Here is a 21,395-nt window from a genome sequence, read left to right on the forward strand (position 1 = left end):
AGACCAACGTTTCGACGCGACAGCGTCTTCATCAGAGTGTGATGAAGACGCTGTCGCGACCAGGTGGCATCTTCACCAGATGCCTGAACCACATCAACTGGCTCCTTTCTACGCAAAGGAGCAGCGGCTCTACTCCGAGTCCTTCATGGACGACTGAGCTTCTCACCTCGTCCCTGAGGGAGATGCCAGCCACTCTCCTGAGAAAACACATTGTTTCAAGTTCAAGTTCAAGTTGACTTTATTATGTCCCCGAAGGGCAATTGGTTTTGCAGCATAGCCATAAATACAAAAAGTGCAATTGACGTATACAATACAATAGAAGGGTGGTAACCTGAGTACAGAGGGCTAGAAGGCCAAACAACAAGAAGTCTTCACCGACCAACCTGTATGTGCAAAATTACAATATACGCTGGACTCGGTAGCATCTGCTACAGCGATAAAAACAATACGATTTAAGACTAAAATAGAAGATAAAGGATCAGAAACGATAAAAAGATAAAAGTATAAAAATATAAAAGAATGAAAGAATAAAAATGAAAGGACAGTGCTAAAAATGACCATTTGGGACCAGAAGTAAAGTGCATACTGTATAACGCATCCTAAAAACAGCAACAGCAACAGCAACTAACCTAGGAAGAGCTATCTCCTCCCCCGACCTGAGTTCAGGATGGAAATGGCTGTGGGATGTTGTTTGTCCGCGATCTTGTCCTGTCGGTCATGATGACCCATCCATCATAAACGAAGATGGACCGGTAGATCGAGAGCTTTGCCTTCTGGCTCAGCTCTCTCTTCGTCACAACGGTGTACCGCGATACCATCAACCCCCTCACTCGAGAACAAGACCCCCTGAGATACTTGAACTCCTTCACTTGGGGTGAAGGACTCATTCTCTACCTGGAGTAGACAATCCACAGTATATACATATACATGCTCATAAAGTATTGACTATTTTGCGTTTGAGAGTGAAAACAACTTTCTAGCTGTTGCTACTTTGAGAAACGGTGCACTAGACAAACTGAAGAAGAGCAATAAAATAATTGTCTCTCCGGAAAGCAGAATTTGAGGGAAATAATTGGGATGATCTTTTTTTGCCATAATCATGCAGCTCTAAGTGAATATCTGCCATGCACTGGGTGCAGCATTACAAAGTGCCTTTCTACATTGTTAGTATCCGTGGCCACAGGCATTCTTTGTGCTGTGTTGAGTTCCACAGCGCCACACGGTGTGTGCTGTACAGTATCAATCAGGCAGGAAGTGGTTGCCACAGTCTATCAGCTGGCACATCCAAGCCTTTAAGTTGTGTGTCTTGAGCCAGCAATCAGAGTGAGTCAAAGCTCCTAATGACTCTCCAGGCCGGCCGGCTAGCTGGTCCCATTACAGCCGTTGGGAGCACAGGAGATTGGGACGGAGCAGCGATGTAGGTCGGCACAAACGAGGCGTCTTTAAAAAAGGAAAAGTGTCAGCTCGATGTCTGGAGCTCATTCACCATTTCCCTGGTCGGCCGAGGCTTGTGGCTAAGAACAGAGAGCTGAATTAAGAGCGCCAGGTACAAAAACAAAGTGAGGATGTGACAGTGAAGGTGACTGCCGTGCAGTGGAAAAATAAACTAACCCTTTTTTTGTTTTTGGTTCTTTTTATCAAGTTTTTCTTTATTTCTGGCTTTTCTCCCCAATAGAGACAGTCTGCATGTGTGGGAACGCCCACAAAATGTTATACGGCTGGCGCGCGAGTGGGGTAAAACCGCCCATATATCTCAATGGGCTGACTCACCAAAGGAAGGTGCTGTGGCTCTAAACTACAGGTTTGGGGGTTCTAGAGCAGAACACAAGACGTCTATTCAGATGTGCGTTTACTGCGGTGGTTAAATCCGCGATCGTGTCTGCCTGGGCTGGGCTATCAGCTAAATTCTAACTTTGCTGAATGGATAAGAACGGGGGATTTACCCCACCCTGACCACGCCCCCAGCCAGGCTGAGCCAGCTAACCCGGCGTCTATGACGAGACATCGCCTCAACCTATTGTACTTGGCTAATTCCTCCTGCTGTCCACGGTCGTTGCTCCACCACCTCTGCTGATTTGGGGAGAGCCGAAGACTATCGCATGGGAGGATCATGCTATTCTTAGTGGACTTGAACCCGGGTCTTCCGTGGTGGTTTGGCGAATGCTTTTATCTCTACACCACCCAGATGCCCCCCAACTTGTATGTTTATTGACTGAAACGGATATGTCCACCATGGGGTTCTCTCTCTCATCCCTCTTTATGCATTAAGTGTGATTTAAAAAAGACAACTGTTGTGTGCGGCTCCCAGGGGGATGTGGATACAAGGCAGGAGAAGTGATTTCAGACCTCATCAAGTGTTGTAGATGGCTATATTAGTCGTATGAAGCTTGCGTGTCGGGGGGGGGGGGGGGAGAAGGCAGCGGCCGAGCAATTTGTCCCTGTTGGAGTGGAGCGCTGAGTGGGCTGACATCAGAAGCCCAGGTCTCATCCATCACAGCAGCACAGCACAGCCCGTGTTGTGTTGCGTGGTCTCCAGGGGGCGACGTATGATCAGCAAGACCCATACATGTTTATGGATACACACTCCCAAGCCGGGGCCCGGCTCTTAACCCTCGTCATTCATGTTCCCGCCCGTCCGTTCCCCTATCCCTCCTCCACTCTGCTTCCTGTTCCTCTCAGCACTTCCTCCTGTAGCCGCTGTTTCTCAAGAACAATGTGTCTGCTCAGCTCTCCCTCCCTCCATCTCTCCACCTCTGCCTGCCTTCTCCCTCAATCTCTCTTCCACACTTTATCTCATCTCATCTATTAAGCCCTTTTTTCTTACTTTCCGTCTCCCTCCTCCTTCCCCTCTTCCATCGCTCTATCTCTTTATTCATCTAATCCACCCTCCCCGGGGGGTGTCGACTGGCGTTGTGATGGGGATGATGTCAGAGCAGCGCTCCTCTGTCAGTGGGCATGACTGTCAGCTCGGCTAGACTTGGATACATCTGCGTTTATTGCTGAATAGCAGGACGAGGCAATGAGATTCCCCTCTGGACAGTATACACACATGGATATAGGCGTGCATTCACACACACACACACACACACACACACACACACACACACGCAGAAAGAAACACACACACATGGGTTTGCTGCGACGACATGGGATCAATTTCTAATCCCTTTGCTATAGGTGTCTGCATTGATATTGAAGTTTGGCTGCTATTGATTGTATGTTTTGAATACATAATATACTGTAGCTCCTGCCCCTCTTGCTTGGGTCATTCACTTGAATTTAAATGATAAAGAAGTCAACTAGTATTTCCAGAGCATATTGTTTTCTCACATGGAGTCTATATATATATATAAACATATATATATATATATATATATATATATATATATATTTATATATATATATATATATATATATATATATATATATATATATATATATATATATAAGCATATTGTTTTCTCACATGGAGTGTGTGTGTGTGTGTGTGTGTGTGTGTGTGTGTGTGTGTGTGTGTGTGTGCCAGCTCGAAAAGTCAATGTAATGGATGGCAGTCACTTCATCTCTCAGCTCATATCTTGGGCTAATTTAATTATGTTAGTCTCCGTGTCGCCGTGCGTTTTCTACTTGCAGTTTTGGATCTAAGCACTTAAAGGATTATCTTTGTTTCAAAATAAGCCTTAACTTGCCATTATTGGGGGCGTGCTTTATCTTACCTGATCAAACCCTAAGCTTTATCTCTGTGTTCAGGATTTAGTCTGCTACGGTGCTTTTGAAATGATTCCAAGCTTAGCTCATACCACCAACTAAAGTGCAATCTACTTGACACAGAGGTGAAATAGTTACCAGTCTTCTTGTTGCCCAGTGTGAGTTGATCAAAGAGCTTATTTGTCAAAAATCGTATGTTTTCCTTTAAAGGGATGCGCCAACATTTTGGGAGATTCACCTATTTGCCATATTCCTGATAGTAAAGCTAGAATATAGATGTCTTTCTCTTCCCCGTGCGTGCAGCAGAAAGTTTGTTGCACCCCTCCTGCTAGTGAGCTTAGCAGCTGAATGGTGGGGCGGCTGTAGCTCAGGAGGTAGAGCGGCTCGTCCACTAATTGCTTTGGATAAAAGAGGTCGGTGGTTCAATTCCCGGCTTCTCCAGTCTTCATATCGAAGTGTCCTTGAGCAAGATACTGAACCCCAAATTGCTCCTGATGGTGTGCCAGCACCCTGCGTGGTAACCTGCCGCCATCGGTGTGTGAATGGGTGAATGTACCTACTGACTGTAAAGCGCTTTGGATAAAAGCGCTATATAAATGCAGGCCATTTACCGTTTACCATAGTACACGGCACAGCAGCTTAGCCCGTTCAGTCACCAAAAATACACCTTCCAACAGCACCAGAAACACTCAAATGTGTGTGACTCGTGTACTCACCACTCGATGAAATAATAATTCACCATTATGGGAAATGGTTATTTTTGAAGTAAATACATAGGCTACCAGGAAGTACTGATGACTGCACACAGCACATGCACCTCAGGCAAACGCGGACGTAACTTTGGTTCTGCCACGTTAGTTCTGGCTATGGATTTCCCATCACTTTGGATTCTTATTTCATCGCGTCGTGAGTAAACGAGTCACAACATGAGTGTTTTGGTGTGGAATATGGCAAATAGGCAAATCCCCCATAATGTTGCCGTATCCCTTTAACACCACTGTATTCAATGAATACATTTGAGCTAAGGTACAGCAAACCAAACACTGTCCTTTCACCCACAGATTCAAAATTCAGAGAGTGGCTGTGTCCTGTCATGGAATTTAAGGGTTTCCATCACAAAAAGACTTGTGAATTTCTCATTTTGCCTGATTTATTTGAAGAAAAGAAAAAAAAATCAATAATAATAAAATATATATATATAATAATAATAATAATAATACAGTTGACGTCAGTATTTTCCTAGTTATTGACATGACAAGTTAAACTGTGTTCACACAGAGATATTTATTTTTCTTTTTGTCGCTTGATTCAACCCTTTGGAATCGCTCTGTCGCTGTGTTTAAATCGCTCATCAACAGGCACCCGAATTGACGGACATCTGGGGGCTATAACGTTACGCAATGTCATGATGTTTGTCCACTACGAGCCACCGTAGTTGTTTACAAGCTAAGCCTATCGCCGTGCTCCAACGCGAGCTCTATACCGGTAGTACAGACTTCACTTCATGTCAGCTCTCAGCCTGTCAATCAGCTGTCAATGCGGTTTGTTGCCACACAATAAACCAGCGGTTTGTTCCAAGCCAGAGTGATCCTTGACTCACTCTCACACGGCAGTCAATCAGCGTTGAACAGCGAGCGGCTGATGCCAGCGTCATTTCGCTCGAGTTGGGATATTTCATCTCGGGCGACGAGCGTATTTTCGCCCTATCGCTCTGTCTCTGTCGCTCGGACGCCCAGCGATTTTTCTCCCGGGCGAATATAGTATGCTCAAACCAGCGAAAAACTTGAATAGGTCGGTGTGAACGCAGCTTTAGATAATTCAGGGTCCACAGCCAAATGCACCTGAAAGCAGTATGTAACAGTATTTTCAAGTAGAGAACTCGTATCCATATTTATATGACATTAGAATGCTTTCACACACTGTGATTTTAAGAAGTTGTGTCAGGAAAACAATGTGTCCATTGTTACAGTTCCTGTAATGTGAAATTGATGCTCTCCTCCTTGTATGGTAAACACATGAGACTGCGTTCCTTGATTGTTACTGGTTCTTAGAGAAGGATATGTGCATATTGATTCCTTCAGCAGCTGGAAGATGAGAACATGCCACTACGTGTCTGTTGTGCAGCGAGACTGTGGTTTGCTACAGTGTTTACTCTCATTTGATTATAGCACTCACAGATCAGCGCAAATATGGAGCTAGCACTTTCGCTAATGGAACCGTTATTAGACCAGAGCTGAGGATTGGTAACACAGGTTGTCATTTTAGCACACTTTAATTCAGAATTCATTTTTATTTATTTTTTTACCTTTTGAACATAATATAATTTGCACAAAGCTGAATCGCTCAATACTTTAATATTTGATCTAAATCCACTCAGCTCTCACCCATCAGACTGGCTAGATTTAGAAAATAGAAACTCTTCGTCTACTCCACAAAGCACACTTAAATAGATCCTCTCCTGCAGTGTCCTGTTACCCAGGTAGGAGGAAGCAAGTGAACCAAGATGAGGACGTAACACGTGTGTGGATACAGGAACCGCTTCCTGCAGCTTCCCTGACTCTGTGTGAAGAAGACGTCCTCTCTTGCTCTTCCTCCAGAGCTGCCAGAGCTTGCTTGAAGTTTAATTGTATTAATCCATTCTCCTCTCCACTAATCGGTGGTGCAGTGGTAAGCGCTGTCGCCTCGCAGCTCGAAGGTCCTGGGTTCGATTCCCACCTGGGACGCTGTGGGCGCTGGAGTTGTGACCCCCCCATATCTTCAGTGCCTACTGCCCAGGTGGGCTATCTCGTCGAAAGGGCCTTTCTGTGTGGAGTTTGCATGTTCTCCCCGTACCACCCAGGGGGTTCCTCCGTACATAAGCCCCCACTAAAAACATGCAGAAGATCGTCATCCGACCAGTGACGACAACATCTGAAGTTGGTCCAATGATGGTCCAATGATGGTCCCCGCACGCTGGAAAGAAATAGCGACCACTGCTCCTGGCCTGCCCCCCGGAGGAAAAGGACAAGCCTGGATGGGTCAAATGCAGAGGACATATTTCACCGGCCACCGTCAGCATGAGTGTGTGTAGTGGCCGCATGCATGTGTTGTAGTGTGTTCGTGTGACAATAAAGACGGGCTGCCGTCTGAAATCGTGTTTTTAATCACTCACATGATACCGTTATCACAGCTGGGTAAAGAGGAGCAAGTTATTTCCCCTTATTCAACGTTTTGTAATCATTGCTAAAAACCCATGCACTCATCAATACACAGACACACAGCCAGCAGGAGGAGAGTCTCTGTGTCTCCCTGGGGACGTAACGAGCTGCTTTGTCCAATTACACGCTAGATGGCTTACATCTTTGTCCTAGATAGAGGTGATGAGGTCAGAAGTCTCCGCATTTCAACACTTCAAATCAAAAGAGTTCTTTCTCTGGGGATGTTACCCGGGACCTCCATGAAGTGTGTGTGGGTGGGTGGGTGGGTAGGCGTGCGTGCGTGTGTGTGTGTGTGTGTGTGTGTGTGTGTGTGTGTGTGAAATCATCGTAAGTACAGTTGTGGCTCAGACTAATGCAGGGTTTGCTCTGATAGCAGTGTCGTTTCTGTACTGTAACTCATCGCATAGATGCTCATTTTCTCTCTTATCGTGGCCAAAGGTTATTCTGCACCTTTTGGCATTTTAGACAATGAATCTCAGCTTTTTCCAGCATGAGCTCACACACATGCCCAGAAGGTGGGGTCATGGTGTTTTTGCAGGGACAGAGGGTTACCGTAGGTTTAAGGGAAGTCAATTAGCCTTAAGTGAGTCTGTTTCAAAGTCTTACTTAATGTCTGGTCCTTTTTGTTGTTGTGTACATTTTAGTAGTCATGGCTACAACCCCTAAAGTATAAATTATGTAACCGGTGTTGTGTTTTAGACGAGGTAGCCATGAGCGAGCATGAAGGGGGTCTGTGCGTTTATTTTCCTACCTGTGCAGTCACACATTTACCCTTCTATTACTCCCAACATCTCAAAAGTGTATCACAGTAGCTTGATACCTGTTCAGCAGTTATTTACTTTGATGTGAACCAGGCTGTGTGTGTAATAGCGAGTTTGGTTGGTCGGGTATCTCCTTGCCATATCTTGTATGTTTAAATTTAGGCATATTTATTGTGTTGTTTATATCTCATGTAACGTGTGCACCTACAGTACTACACCAAGACAATTTCCGTGTATGTGCAAACATCCTGTACTATGGCTGAATAAAAGAATTTAGCATTTTGAATGCAGTATAGTCAAGTCATGGATTTCATACACAGGAAAACTCAATACGCTTTACACACACAAAATAAAACAGCAGTAATAAGAGCAAGAAATACATTTAAGATATAATACATTATAATGTATTAAAAACAACGTGACACAATACCTTTTTGTCCATTTTTGCAACCATACGAGAGTGTGTCATCGAATTAGAATAGTGGTGACGATGACGTGACGAATAATTCAGCTATGTATGGTGGGAATATTGAGAATGGGAAAGGAAGCTATTGTTCTTCTGCTCCTCCCAGCTTAAGAGTGTTTTGCAACACGTCCCATTTTGGTCTCTAAACTGGACAAAGGTAATATGAGGATATTATCATGGGTCTGGGTCAGATATTGAGCATTCATCATCCTCGCCAACAGTCCCGTGCGTGCGTGCGTGTGTGTACACATATTTTAGTGTAGGTGAATGGGCACATTTACTTTGCATGGATGAACTCACCTCCAGCCAGTTACCATCCCAATAGCTGGCTGTCCCTCAAGGCTGTTGCCGTGTCAACACTCCTCATTCAGGTCTGCTCTGTGCAGCAGCAGGCTTCTATCTGCCTCAGGGCAGCTTCATATCATCATGAGCTCTGTTTTCACGATGGTGCACGATGGTGCACCATCGTGCATGATGGTGCATGATGGTGCACGATGGTGCACGATGGTGCATGGCGGGGCTTTGCACCAGCGAAGCGGCATTTTTGTCGGGCGCAGTCGGGTTGTTTTCTCGCCTACGCCCGTTTTGTACTTTGGGCTAAGTGGGAGGAGATGAGTACAGTAGGGGGCGTGTCGGAAGCGATCAAGCGGGACAGGGCTATTTTGGTGTCAAAGATACCGTGCAGGATTTGCACTTGTGCCAGCTCCTACACCACCTAATGATAATGTTCTCCTCCTAATCCTCCCAACTGCACCGCAGGTGCTTGTGCCCCATATGTTAACATTCACATTATTGCATAACAAGACTAGGCAAGCCTAGTTAAGCTGGAGCCGGACTGCTGCACTAACGCATGCATGTTTCAACAATGGGGAGTCAGTCAGTCAGTCAGTCAGTCAGTCAGTCAGTAAGCCCCTGAGGTGTTTCTTGGCCGACCCGTTCAGGCTCCTGTACTATCTGCATGGCTTTGCACAGTGCAGTGCAGCATGTACCTGCTGCTGTACCAGCTTGCTAATAACTTAACGAACTGCATGAGACTAAATGTTATCAGTAGCTACATCTCTAGCTGTAGGTCTACCCCCAATCACTGGCTGCACTCTCAAAACCCAACTGCCGACTGGTTAACACACACACACTGGTCTAACCTAACCTAACCTAACCAAAACGTCTGGCTTGGAAAAAAAACGAGATAAAAAAAGAAATTGGCCCAGGGGCCACACTGAGTGAGGTCGGGGGCCGCCAGTTGCCCACCCCTGTATGAAGGAAGATGTACAGTAGCTCCATAATAAAACATACCTATAAAAAAGTGAGATGAACCCTCACACTTGGGCCTTAAATTATGTTCAGATAGCACACAAATTGAACACACTATTCAAGATTGATTGGGTCTCTAATGTGTTAGGGGTTGATACTTAAGCAATAGATCACGACAGGCCGTGGTATATGCTCATTATACCACACCTAAGGGTCGTCCTTCAGTCTGAAGTCATCTATTCTTTTATAAAACGCTTACCAAGTATGGCAATAATAAGTATACCAAACAACTATATGAAAGTATACGAAACATACCAAACAACAATATGAAAGTATACGAAACAACTCTGATTTAAATCACTTAAACGCTCACGCAATAAAGTACACACAGTGAGTGGCTCTGACTGTGGTATATTTAGCGTGGTATATGCTAAATATACCACAGCTGTGAGCCAATCAGATTGCTTGATTTGAGAGAGCCGTTTTATGATGTAAAATAATTGATTCTTCTTCTTTTTTGTTTTTGCTTATGGCATTTACATTTTTGAATGATTCAACCTGTTTCACATGCTATCAGTGGATATTTGCATGCTAGTAACCAACTCATTACATCCAGTCTATAGACTGCACCCTTAATGCTATGAGCTGCAGATCAGAGGAAGTAAAGGCACAGTGGGGGAATCTCGCTCTCTCTCTCTCACTCTCACTCACACACGCACACACACACACACACACACACACACACGCACATACACACACACTTTATACACGTTTGTCTCTTTGCTATATCTGAGTCCATCTTCCTCCTCTACTTCTCCAGCCCTATTTGTATTATTTTGCTTGCCCATGTAATATGTCAATTTGCTTCCTTGTTGTGCTTTGGGGCTTGTCTCTCTTTGGGGTTTGTCTCTCTTTGTCTCTCTTTGTCTCTTGTCTCTCTGTACCAAAACCAAATCTAGTCTGTTTTGTTTGCAGGCTTCTCTCCCCTCCCTCGATTTCTCTTCCAGCTGAGACATGTGTCTGTTTTGAATGTCTCACATTCATCTTCTGAGTCCGTAACCTCACTTTGTTCATTGTCTTAATGCTCAGAGTCACTCTTTCTCCACCTCTCAGTCTGCACAGAGAAGTCTTTCTCCACCTCTCAGTCTGCACAGAGAAGTCTTTCTCCACCTCTCAGTCTGCACAGAGAAGTCTTCAAATCTGCCTCTTCTCACTCATCTTTTCCGAAAAACCTTCTTCTTTGACCATTGTGTTTTTTTTACAGCTCACCTGCTCTCTCTCTCTCTGTGTATGTCTCTCTGTGTGTGTGTCTCTCTCTCTCTGTGTGTGTGTCTCTCTCTCTCTGTGTATGTCTCTCTCTCTCTCTGTGTATGTCTCTCTCTCATAGAGATAAGTGCTCGTTACTGTTGTGTCTGTCAGTATGCCTCGACTGCTGTCACATGTTTGCCTGTTCCCTTTGCAGCCAGGAGCAATCCTTACCCTTCACTCTGTTCTCTTCTTCATCTTTCCTTTCCTAAGAATGATTTCTGTTTTGCTTTTCACTTTCTCTCAGTCGCACTGCTGTGATTCTTTTATATTCCAACATTAAAATGTTACTCATACTGTGTTTGTTTGATGACATAGTTTTGTGCATGAGAGGCGGTCCTAACACTATGAGAGGCGGTCCTAACACCGTGAGAGGTGGTCCTAACACCGTGAGAGGTGGTCCTAACACCATGAGAGGTGGTCCTAACACCATGAGAGGTGGTCCTAACACCATGAGAGGTGGTCCTAACACACCAGCTGTTTGCCCTTATAGGATTTGTTGGATTATACAGTATATGGCAAAAACTACCTCATTTTAGTCAAGGCCACAATGTGGATTCCTCCTCAAGTAAAGCAAGAAACTGTTTCTAGACCTGACCCAATACTGTGCCAGGTCACATCAGACCTGATCCAATACTGTGCCAGGTCACATCAGACCCAATACTGTGCCAGGTCACATCAGACCCCGACCCAATACTGTGCCAGGTCACATCAGACCTGACCCAATACTGTGCCAGGTCACATCAGACCCAATACTGACCCCGACCCAATACTGTGCCAGGTCACATCAGACCCAATACTGTGCCAGGTCACATCAGACCCAATACTGTGCCAGGTCACATCAGACCCCGACCCAATACTGTGCCAGGTCACATCAGACCCTGACCCAATACTGTGCCAGGTCACATCAGACCCAATACTGTGCCAGGTCACATCAGACCCCGACCCAATACTGTGCCAGGTCACATCAGACCTGACCCAATACTGTGCCAGGTCACATCAGACCCAATACTGTGCCAGGTCACATCAGACCCCGACCCAATACTGTGCCAGGTCACATCAGACCCCGACCCAATACTGTGCCAGGTCACATCAGACCCCGACCCAATACTGTGCCAGGTCACATCAGACCCTGACCCAATACTGTGCCAGGTCACATCAGACCCCGACCCAATACTGTGCCAGGTCACATCAGACCCAATACTGTGCCAGGTCACATCAGCGAGGACCCACTGCACTCTCTGCTGTTTACCAGATGTGTCACCTTGTTGACTATGAGCGTGTGTGTGTGTGTGTGTGTGTGCGTGTGTGTGTGTGTGTGTCCATAATATTAGGCCCCTGGGTATTAAGGCAGGCAGCAGCCCCAAAGGTCAGACCCCTGATGAGAGCGGACGCCGCCACGATGCCAACTCCTCTGTTTCTGACCTGGCCAACTCCGTCACCAGCGACATGCTCATGGTAACTCCATTACTCACATGTGTTTAGGTAACATCACTGACTCATGGTAACACCATTAATCACATGTGTTTAGGTAACACCGTTAATCACATGTGTTTAGGTAACACCACTGATACGCCATGTTTGTAGCAATACCAGTTTGGCACGAGACACGTTTATTGTCACATCACTTAACTCATCCACCTGTCTGTTTGAGCTCGTCTATCAAGTCACTCAGCAAAGCCTTTCAAGTCATGGTCGTACTTTACATTATGGTACACAAATGCCAAGGTGATTATTACCGTGTAAATTTACATCGAAATGATGAGGAAGTCAGTAACTAGTCATTTTGGAAATAACAAGTAACTATTTGTGATTATGTGTCATTATTAGCATGATAAACGGTACATTAATGTAGTAAGTTGTGCGCGGCCTCGCCCGTCCTGCAGCTCGCCAAGCTGGCCCTGCAGCTCGCATTCGCAGCTCGGGCCACTGCGCGGCCTTGCCCCGCAGCTCGGCTGCTGTGTGGCCAATCAGACCAGCATCACTGATGATGTCAGATTTATGGCATCACTGATGATGTCATCAGTGGGATTTATAGAGAGAGTTTGGCTATACGCACATCGTCGACGGGTGCTGGGTTAAAAGTAGAGCATTTGAAGGAAGTAGGCCCGCACACCAGAACTCCGTTTTTTTTACTTTATTTGGTAAAAGGAACAACATTTCAATCAGCCAGTGATTTTCATCAGGTTCATACAAATGGTTCAAATGGACTCCTTTTTAAAGGAGTGGGATTTATGTCATCACTGATGATGTCACAGTGGGATTTCATCAGTGGGATTTATGACATCACTGATGATGTCACAGTGGGATTTATGACATCAGTGGGATTTATGACATCACTGATGATGTCACAGTGGAATTTATGACATCACAGTGGGACAATCACAGTGGGACAGACGGAGAGACAGAGAAACAGACAGACAGAGAGCCCCAGCTCCCATCTACTGATGATGATGAGACTGATGATGATATAGTATAGTAGAGCCTTATCAGCATGTTGGGTAGTGATGCGGTGCTGGAGAACATGGCAGAGCTGAGAATGAACAGTGTGTCATTCTGGGGGATGTGTGCTCTCGTGTCTGAGGAGTTTGCGATGGCGATGCTCATTCTGAGCGGGTTTCTTTTTGCTTTTTGCCAAAGGCGTCTATACGTTATACAACCGTTCTTTCATGCTGAAAAGACCCCTCCTGAACTCCGACATGTTTCCGCAGAGTGATTTGAGTGATTTGAGTGATTTGAGTGAATGGTTGCTGTGAATATGGGTCAAGTCAGTGTCATAAGGTTCTTCTTAGAGTCAGGGGGCAAAGTACTGTACTGTCAGTATAGTCTCATTGTGTGTGCTGCAGATTACAACAGACCTGCAGATTTTGTATACCGATGTGGGAATGTTATGTTGTTTGTTTCGCCCCGCGTAACGTTACACTTTTGCACGCCTAAGTTTTGATGTGCATATTTGTATAGCATGGTGCCCTCATAACGGGGGAGTAGCTGCTGTTTTGTGCTGGAGGAGGTTTTTGCATCTACTTCACATGGGTTGTTTGGGTTTTTGAGAAATGAATGAGGGGCAGGAGTCAGGACGCTGAGAAAACAGAGAGCACCCAACACAGAATAAGGAAAAAGCAATTTATTATATATTATATTATATATTATATATTATATATTATATATTATAATATAATATATATATTATATTATTATATTATTATAATATAATATATATATTATATTATATGAAATTCCTGCAACTGCACCTTGAGTAATGCTGCTGGATCTTCCCCATCTTTAAACTGGATTTGACTCCCTTCCTCCTCTCGGCTGAGCCACTGTCAGTCAAGGGCTTTTCCTACCAAGGGATCATCTCCCTCTCATCCCACACTATCGCTCAGCAGATCCCAGCCACATGACATAACATTGTGTTGGTTTACCAGTCAGGGGCAGTTTACTGTGTGTGTTTAAGTGTAGAGCTAGTGCCCCCTGTGGATTGGAGTCCGAGTTTTCCATTTAGTGCGGTAGCACCTGTCTACTCGCCTGGAAGTGTTTCATCTGTGTGCGAACGTGCTTCGAATAGCCCCGACTTTGACCCAGTGGGCTGACGATGAGTCCACTTTAACGGTGCTGCATGTACTGTACTGGCCTACAGCCTTCTATCTGTCCTGCTCCATTACAGAACCAAAGAGCATCCTAAGAACAAGATGGATCTCTCGTAAAATGTGATTAAATCTTGGCTAATATTGCTGAAGTGCATTCATTATAAGCAGGGATTAAAAAGAAGAAGCACAAAGCTGATTTCTAGTTTTTCAACTAAAACATCTGTAGAAAATGTTTGGCAAAATAACAAAACAGAACCAGAACCAGTAGTAGCGTAAAACCACATACAATATGTACAGTGTGTCTCTTACAATGTAGCTATAAAAGAAATATCAAAGACCTGGAATGAAGTGGGGGGGGGGGGAGAATCCATATTCTTTTTTTGTCTCTTTTTCCCCCTCTTTCTCTCTAGTTGTCTCCTGGTTCTGAGGAGTCTGAACATGAAGGACCGGCGGTAGAGAAGCTGGGTCGGATCCAGTTCAGCGTGGGATACAGTTTCCAAGACTCCACCCTCACCGTCAAAATCCTCAAGGGCCAGGATCTGCCGGCGAAGGACTTCTCCGGCACCTCCGACCCCTTCGTCAAACTCTACCTGCTGCCAGACAAGAAGCACAAGCTGGAGACCAAAGTGAAGAGGAAGAACCTCAATCCCCACTGGAATGAGACCTTTCTGTTTGAAGGTTTGATGCATTTTAGTACCTCGAACACGCACTGTGCAAAATCAATAGTCACAGTAACAGGCAGGCACATGGTGCTATGGTGCTTCCTGCTGTCTCGTGTCTGTGTGCATCAATGCCTGCGTGCTGTTATGTGCTTATGCCTGTGGGTCTGTTTCTCTGTCTTTTTCCCCTGTTCCTCTCTCAATTGTGTCATGTTTTAGTAACCGACATCAGGTGATTGTGGCTCCCCCTGCTGGGATAGACCTGTTGTACATCTGTGGACATCTACAATTAAGCCCACCTGTGTCTTATCGATTGTGAATTTGCCAATACACATGCTGAAGAACGGCGTCTTGCGCTGGAACGTCCGCGTGGCAATTGAAAAGTCGATTTGGAGCGCTGTCCTAGTCCTTTCTCTTTCTCTTGTCAGGTTTCCCCTACGAGAAGGTGGTCCAGAGAACCCTCTACCTGCAGGTTCTGGACTACGACCGCTTCAGCAGGAACGACCCCATAGGAGAGGTGTCCATCCCCCTCAACAAACTGGACCTGGCCAACATGCAGACTTTCTGGAAGGAGCTGAAACCATGCAGTGATGGCAGCGTGAGTGAGGAAGGGATGAGAGGGGGAGGGGGAAAGAGGTGGAGGGAAGGAGAGAGGGAGGAGGGGATGAGAGGGGGAGGGGGAAAGAGGTGGAGGGGAGGAGAGAGGGAGGAGGGGAAGGAGAGAGAAGATGGGACAGGCTTGTGACTGGTGATGTCATTTCTGGCTGCCGTGGCTCTCCCAGGGGAGATGTGGGCATATGCTGTGGCAGATAGAAACCAAAAGAAGATACAGAGAGGTAGAAACCAAAAGAAGATACAGAGAGGCTGACAGGGAGGTAGAAACCAAAAGAAGATACAGAGAGGCTGACAGGGAGATGGAGAGAACGCAAAGCAGAGACACACAGCGGGTTAAGGTGAGGTGATAATTGTGATAACTGATTGACTGTTGCGTTTGTTTTCTTACAGGGGAGTCGAGGGGACCTGCTGGTGTCTCTTTGCTACAACCCCACAGCCAACACCATCACTGTGAGCATCATCAAAGCCCGCAACCTCAAAGCCATGGACATTGGAGGCACCTCTGGTATAGATGCTCCTTCATCTTGTTCCCCTTCCACATCCCCGACTCATAGTCTTCCCCATCAAATAAATATGAAAACCCTAATATTCAGCCTTCAAATTTGACTGTTCTTAAACAAAGGGGAAAATTCTGTGAGTGTCGATATCTTGAAACAAGACAGTGTAGATCACTACTTTCAAGAAAATTACACTTGATTCTACAAAATTCTTGAAAGAAGTTGATTTGCATTGGATACAAGTGGAATTATTCCCCACTGGCACATTTCTTCACTTTATTTTCAGAAAAAAGGACTTGATAAAAGACTACAGATTTTCTTGCAGTGTAGTTTGATACAGTACTTTGTCAGCAGAATACAAACGGACCGATTTCACTCTCCTCAGACCCCTATGTGAAGGTGTGGTTGATGAACAAGGACAAGCGTGTGGAGAAGAAGAAGACGGTGGTGATGAAGCGCTGTTTGCACCCTGTCTTCAATGAGCATTTCACCTACGACGTGCCCGCCCACGTGCTGCGGGAGACCACCATCATCATCACCGTCATGGACAAGGACAAGCTCAGTCGCAATGATGTCATTGGCAAGGTACCTCCTTTCCCTCTTCTTCTTCACTCCTTCCCTCTTCTCTTCCTCTCTTGTTTCCCGACTCCCAGACTAGACCGTCACCGTCGGAGCACTTACCCAGCCTACACTGCCCCCTGCTGGAACACACACTCAAAACTGACAGGCAGGCAAAACAGAGATGCAGACGCTCATACATAAATATATGGTCAAATCTATCTTTATGATTTTTCCATTTCAATACATTTAGAAACTTTGAACATCACTCCCAATATTAATGCGTGGAACAGTGTATTATCTCCCAACTGTTACCTGTCTATCTGTGAATACCTTCATGAGCAAAACAAATGTATTGACCCGAGGAGTAGGGTTAAACGGTATTTATTTTTTCATACCTTCATACCTTCCTGACTTCATACCCCAGTATACGGTATTGGTTTCATTCCTACAAATGGCGTATAGAAAATAAAAATAAATAGAACTAAAATATATACAGGCAGAGGCAGCACTGTGCGCAAGCGCAGCTGACGGTGCAGCCACACTTGCGCGATGTTTGACGCAGGCTGCCCATTCACTTTGTATTGAACACGCTGCTCATCGCCTTGCAAAGCATGCTGGGATACCTGGCTACGCGATCCAATACAAAGTGAATGGGCAGCAGCGACAGCCTGCGTCAAACGTCGCACAAGTGTGGCTGCAGCGTGAGCTGAAAGCCAGAGGGGAACCGTCTGGGCCTTCTAGGTATTCAGTGAAGGCCCAAGAAGAAATTGAAAAGAAAAGAATTTCCCCCCTAATAAATTATTTGTATTTGTTATTTATTAGTTTTTATTCACTGAAATAACGGTAATAATGTCCCTAAATTGTTATGATCTTGGACTCACTTTGTTTCAGCAAATATAGGGTTAAATATTTGGACAAGCCTCCACCGGCAAATGGTATTTGATTGACAGCAAGCCAGCAACCCTTCGCGAAGACCCGACTCTGGTCATGACATGGGGACGACAATTTTGATGACAGGTGTTTTAACCAATCAGAATTCCATTGAGTTGTGGGGTTAGCCAATCACAATTAGTTGAGTTGTGGGTGGGATATTTCCAGGCATTCGCGAAAATACAAGCCAATCAGGAGACGAGACGAACGACAAGGAGGGAGGAGTTTATGATGATGTGAGGAAATGGACGAGGCGGTAGTTTTCAAAGGATTTCAACGCTTCGTTTACATGCAGTTCGGTACAAGATGCTCTATATTACTGCTGTGTGCTCGGAGGGTTTGCTTGTTGCTTTTCGGGAGGATGAGTTTTGTCATCAAGTGAACATCATTGGTAAGTTAAACATTTTTTGTATTGCTGGTGGCGCTGGGCCAGCTGATGTCTGTGGGCAGGGGGAGTTTTGGACCCGTCTTGTATTGAGCTAATTGTTAAAACTGTGGTTGTGTTACTCTCTGACAATGACATCCATTACGGCATAGAAGGCCTGGTTCTGATAGGCACGGTTCTGATAGGCCTGGTTCTGATAGGCCCGGTTCTGATAGGCACGGTTCTGATAGGCACGGTTCTGATAGGCCCGGTTCTGATAGGCACGGTTCTGATAGGCCTGGTTCTGATAGGCCCGGTTCTGATAGGCACGGTTCTGATAGGCACGGTTCTGATAGGCCTGGTTCTGATAGGCCCGGTTCTGATAGGCACGGTTCTGATAGGCACGGTTCTGATAGGCCCGGTTCTGATAGGCACGGTTCTGATAGGCCTGGTTCTGATAGGCCCGGTTCTGATAGGCACGGTTCTGATAGGCACGGTTCTGATAGGCACGGTTGGCCACTGCTGAAAGCTGAGAGAAAGATGGCAAGTGAAGGTGCCGGGGCGGCCTGACCATGGGCTGGACTCCTGTTCCACCAATAGAGACTGCCCTCTACTGACATGTGCTGTGCACTACAACATCACCTCAATGCATCATCTCATTCTCCATCATTCAATGTAATAGAAAGGGGGGCATCTGTATTTTTGACGGTATTGAAAATCATGCCGTCAGGATTTCTAAATACCCTGGTATACCTTAATACGGCCCAAGCCTATCGAGGAGAATATTTACATTTGGTAAATGGACTGCATTTATATAGCACTTTACAATGTGCCTACATTCACCCATTCACACACCAAAGGTGGCAAGCTGCCACAGCCATCGAGAGCAATTTGGGGTTCGGTGTCTTGCCCAAGGACACTTCGACATGTGGACTGGAGGAGCTGGGGATCGAACCACCAACCTTCTGATTAGTGGATGACCCGCTCTACCTCCTGAGCCACAGCCGCCATGCGTTCTTCTGCTGACCTCATGTTATGTGTGGGCTTCCAGTGACTTCTTGAACTGCAGTATCACAATAAACAAATCACTCAAAAAGGTTTTATTGTCCTTACCGGGATTCAAACCACAAACCTTTGGCTTGGAAGGCATTGTCTTTCACACACACACCACCCCCCCCCCCCCCCCCCCCCCCCCCATACTGTGGATGAAATCTTGAGCTTTCTGTCATTCATATACACTTCATTACAGGTGCAGCACTCTTACCCATCATAGCCAAATATATGAGCTCCCTAGACACAGCAGTTATGTTGCCAATTATAGCCGACCATACCCATAAATATCTTGGAATTGGCTGTGAGACAATGAAAGCTGCTCCTGCATTTTACTGTACAAACTGCCTGTGTATAGATCAGCAGCTTGGGGCTTTCTCGCTACAAACATCTAAGTATTATTTTGACTTAAAGACTCCAGTAGCGGCATTAGCCTTCCTCAAAGTGTTGCAGGCAGCAAGTGAAATCTCTCTTTTGCTGCTCTGGATTCGAGTTAAATTCGGATTAGAGTCTCTGGCTTTAGTGGATTAGAGTCTCGTGCTTTAGTGGATTAGAGTCTCGGGCTTTAGTGGATTAGAGTCTCGGGCTTTAGTGGATTAGAGTCTCGGGCTTTAGTGGATTAGAGTCTCGTGCTTTAGTGGATTAGAGTCTCGTGCTTTAGTGGATTAGAGTCTCGTGCTTTAGTGGATTAGAGTCTCGTGCTTTAGTGGATTAGAGTCTCGTGCTTTAGTGGATTAGAGTCTCGGGCTTTAGTGGATTAGAGTCTCGGGCTTTAGTGGATTAGAGTCTCGTGCTTTAGTGGATTAGAGTCTTGTGCTTTAGTGGATTAGAGTCTCGTGCTTTAGTGGATTAGAGTCTCGTGCTTTAGTGGATTAGAGTCTCGTGCTTTAGTGGATTAGAGTCTCGTGCTTTAGTGGATTAGAGTCTCGTGCTTTAGTGGATTAGAGTCTCGGGCTTTAGTGGCGAAAGCACGGCTCAACTCACACTGATTTCTTTTGTCCTACTGTTGTTTTGGAAGGCTTTCTACAAACAGCATCAATCTCTGTGTGGCAGCACCTCTCTGTGTGACTCTGTGTGACAGCACCTCTCTGTGTGACAGCACCTCTCTGTGTGGCAGCACCTCTCTGTGTGGCAGCACCTCTCTCTGTGTGACAGCACCTCTCTGTGTGACAGCACCTCTCTGTGTGGCAGCACCTCTCTGTGTGACTCTGTGTGACAGCACCTCTCTGTGTGGCAGCACCTCTCTGTGTGACAGCACCTCTCTGTGTGACAGCACCTCTCTGTGTGACAGCACCTCTCTGTGTGGCAGCACCTCTCTGTGTGACAGCACCTCTCTGTGTGACAGCACCTCTCTGTGTGACAGCACCTCTCTGTGTGGCAGCACCTCTCTGTGTGGCAGCACCTGAGTCTGTCTCTCTCTTTCTCTCTCACTCTCTCAGATATATTTGTCATGGAAGAGCGGCCCTGCGGAGGTGAAACACTGGAAAGACATGATGGGTCGCCCTCGTAGCGCTGTGGCCCAGTGGCACGCTCTGAAGGCCTGAGACACCAGGCACGCTCTGAAGGCCTGAGACACCAGGGATCCACCTGCCGACCCCCCCCCCCCCCACCACCACACACACACACACACGACTCAGCCCCTCCCACCTCAGCATTATCTCCTATCCCCAAACTGTGGTCTTCTACCCCCATACTGTGGTCTTCTACCCCCATACTGTGGTTTCCTACCCCCGAACTGTGGTCTCCTACCCCCGAACTGTGGTCTTCTACCCCCAAACTGTGGTCTCCTACCCCCGAACTGTGGTCTCCTACCCCCGAACTGTGGTCTTCTACCCCCAAACGGTGGTCTTCTACCCCCATACTGTGGTCTTCTACCCCCATACTGTGGTTTCCTACCCCCGAACTGTGGTCTCCTACCCCCGAACTGTGGTCTCCTACCCCCGAACTGTGGTCTCCTACCCCCAAACTGTGGTCTCCTACCCCCATACTGTGGTTTCCTACCCCCGAACTGTGGTCTCCTACCCCCATACTGTGGTCTTCTACCCCCAAACTGTGGTTTCCTACCCCCGAACTGTGGTCTCCTACCCCCATACTGTGGTTTCCTACCCCCGAACTGTGGTCTCCTACCCCCATACTGTGGTCTTCTACCCCCGAACTGTGGTCTCCTACCCCCATACTGTGGTCTTCTACCCCCAAACTGTGGTCTCCTACCCCCATACTGTGGTTTCCTACCCCCGAACTGTGGTCTCCTACCCCCATACTGTGGTCTTCTACCCCCAAACTGCGGTCTTCTACCCCCATACTGTGTGGTTTCCTACCCCCAAACTGTGGTCTCCTACCCCCAAACTGCGGTCTCCTACCCCCAAACTGCGGTCTCCTACCCCCAAACTGCGGCGGTCTCCTACCCCCAAACTGCGGCGGTCTCCTACCCCCAAACTGCG

The 21,395-nt window shown here is 46.4% G+C and overlaps 1 protein-coding gene across 1 annotated transcript in view; it reads left to right on the forward strand.

Annotated features, from left to right (window-relative positions):
- The window catches only part of syt7b (synaptotagmin VIIb), a gene marked incomplete at both ends in the record, with an annotated part of 128,520 nt that extends 108,022 nt beyond the window's left edge, over window positions 1–20,498 (forward strand). The window contains 6 exons of the mRNA XM_083662266.1: window positions 12,023–12,146; window positions 14,689–14,956; window positions 15,366–15,535; window positions 15,943–16,057; window positions 16,435–16,634; window positions 20,394–20,498. Of these exons, the coding sequence (XP_083518392.1) occupies window positions 12,023–12,146; window positions 14,689–14,956; window positions 15,366–15,535; window positions 15,943–16,057; window positions 16,435–16,634; window positions 20,394–20,498 (982 nt within the window). The remainder of the gene's footprint in view (window positions 1–12,022; window positions 12,147–14,688; window positions 14,957–15,365; window positions 15,536–15,942; window positions 16,058–16,434; window positions 16,635–20,393) is intronic.
- Window positions 20,499–21,395: the final 897 nt, after the last annotated feature.

Source organism: Poromitra crassiceps, assembly GCF_964638095.1.
Source record: "Poromitra crassiceps genome assembly, chromosome: 28".
Classification (NCBI taxonomy): Eukaryota; Metazoa; Chordata; class Actinopteri; order Beryciformes; family Melamphaidae; genus Poromitra; species Poromitra crassiceps.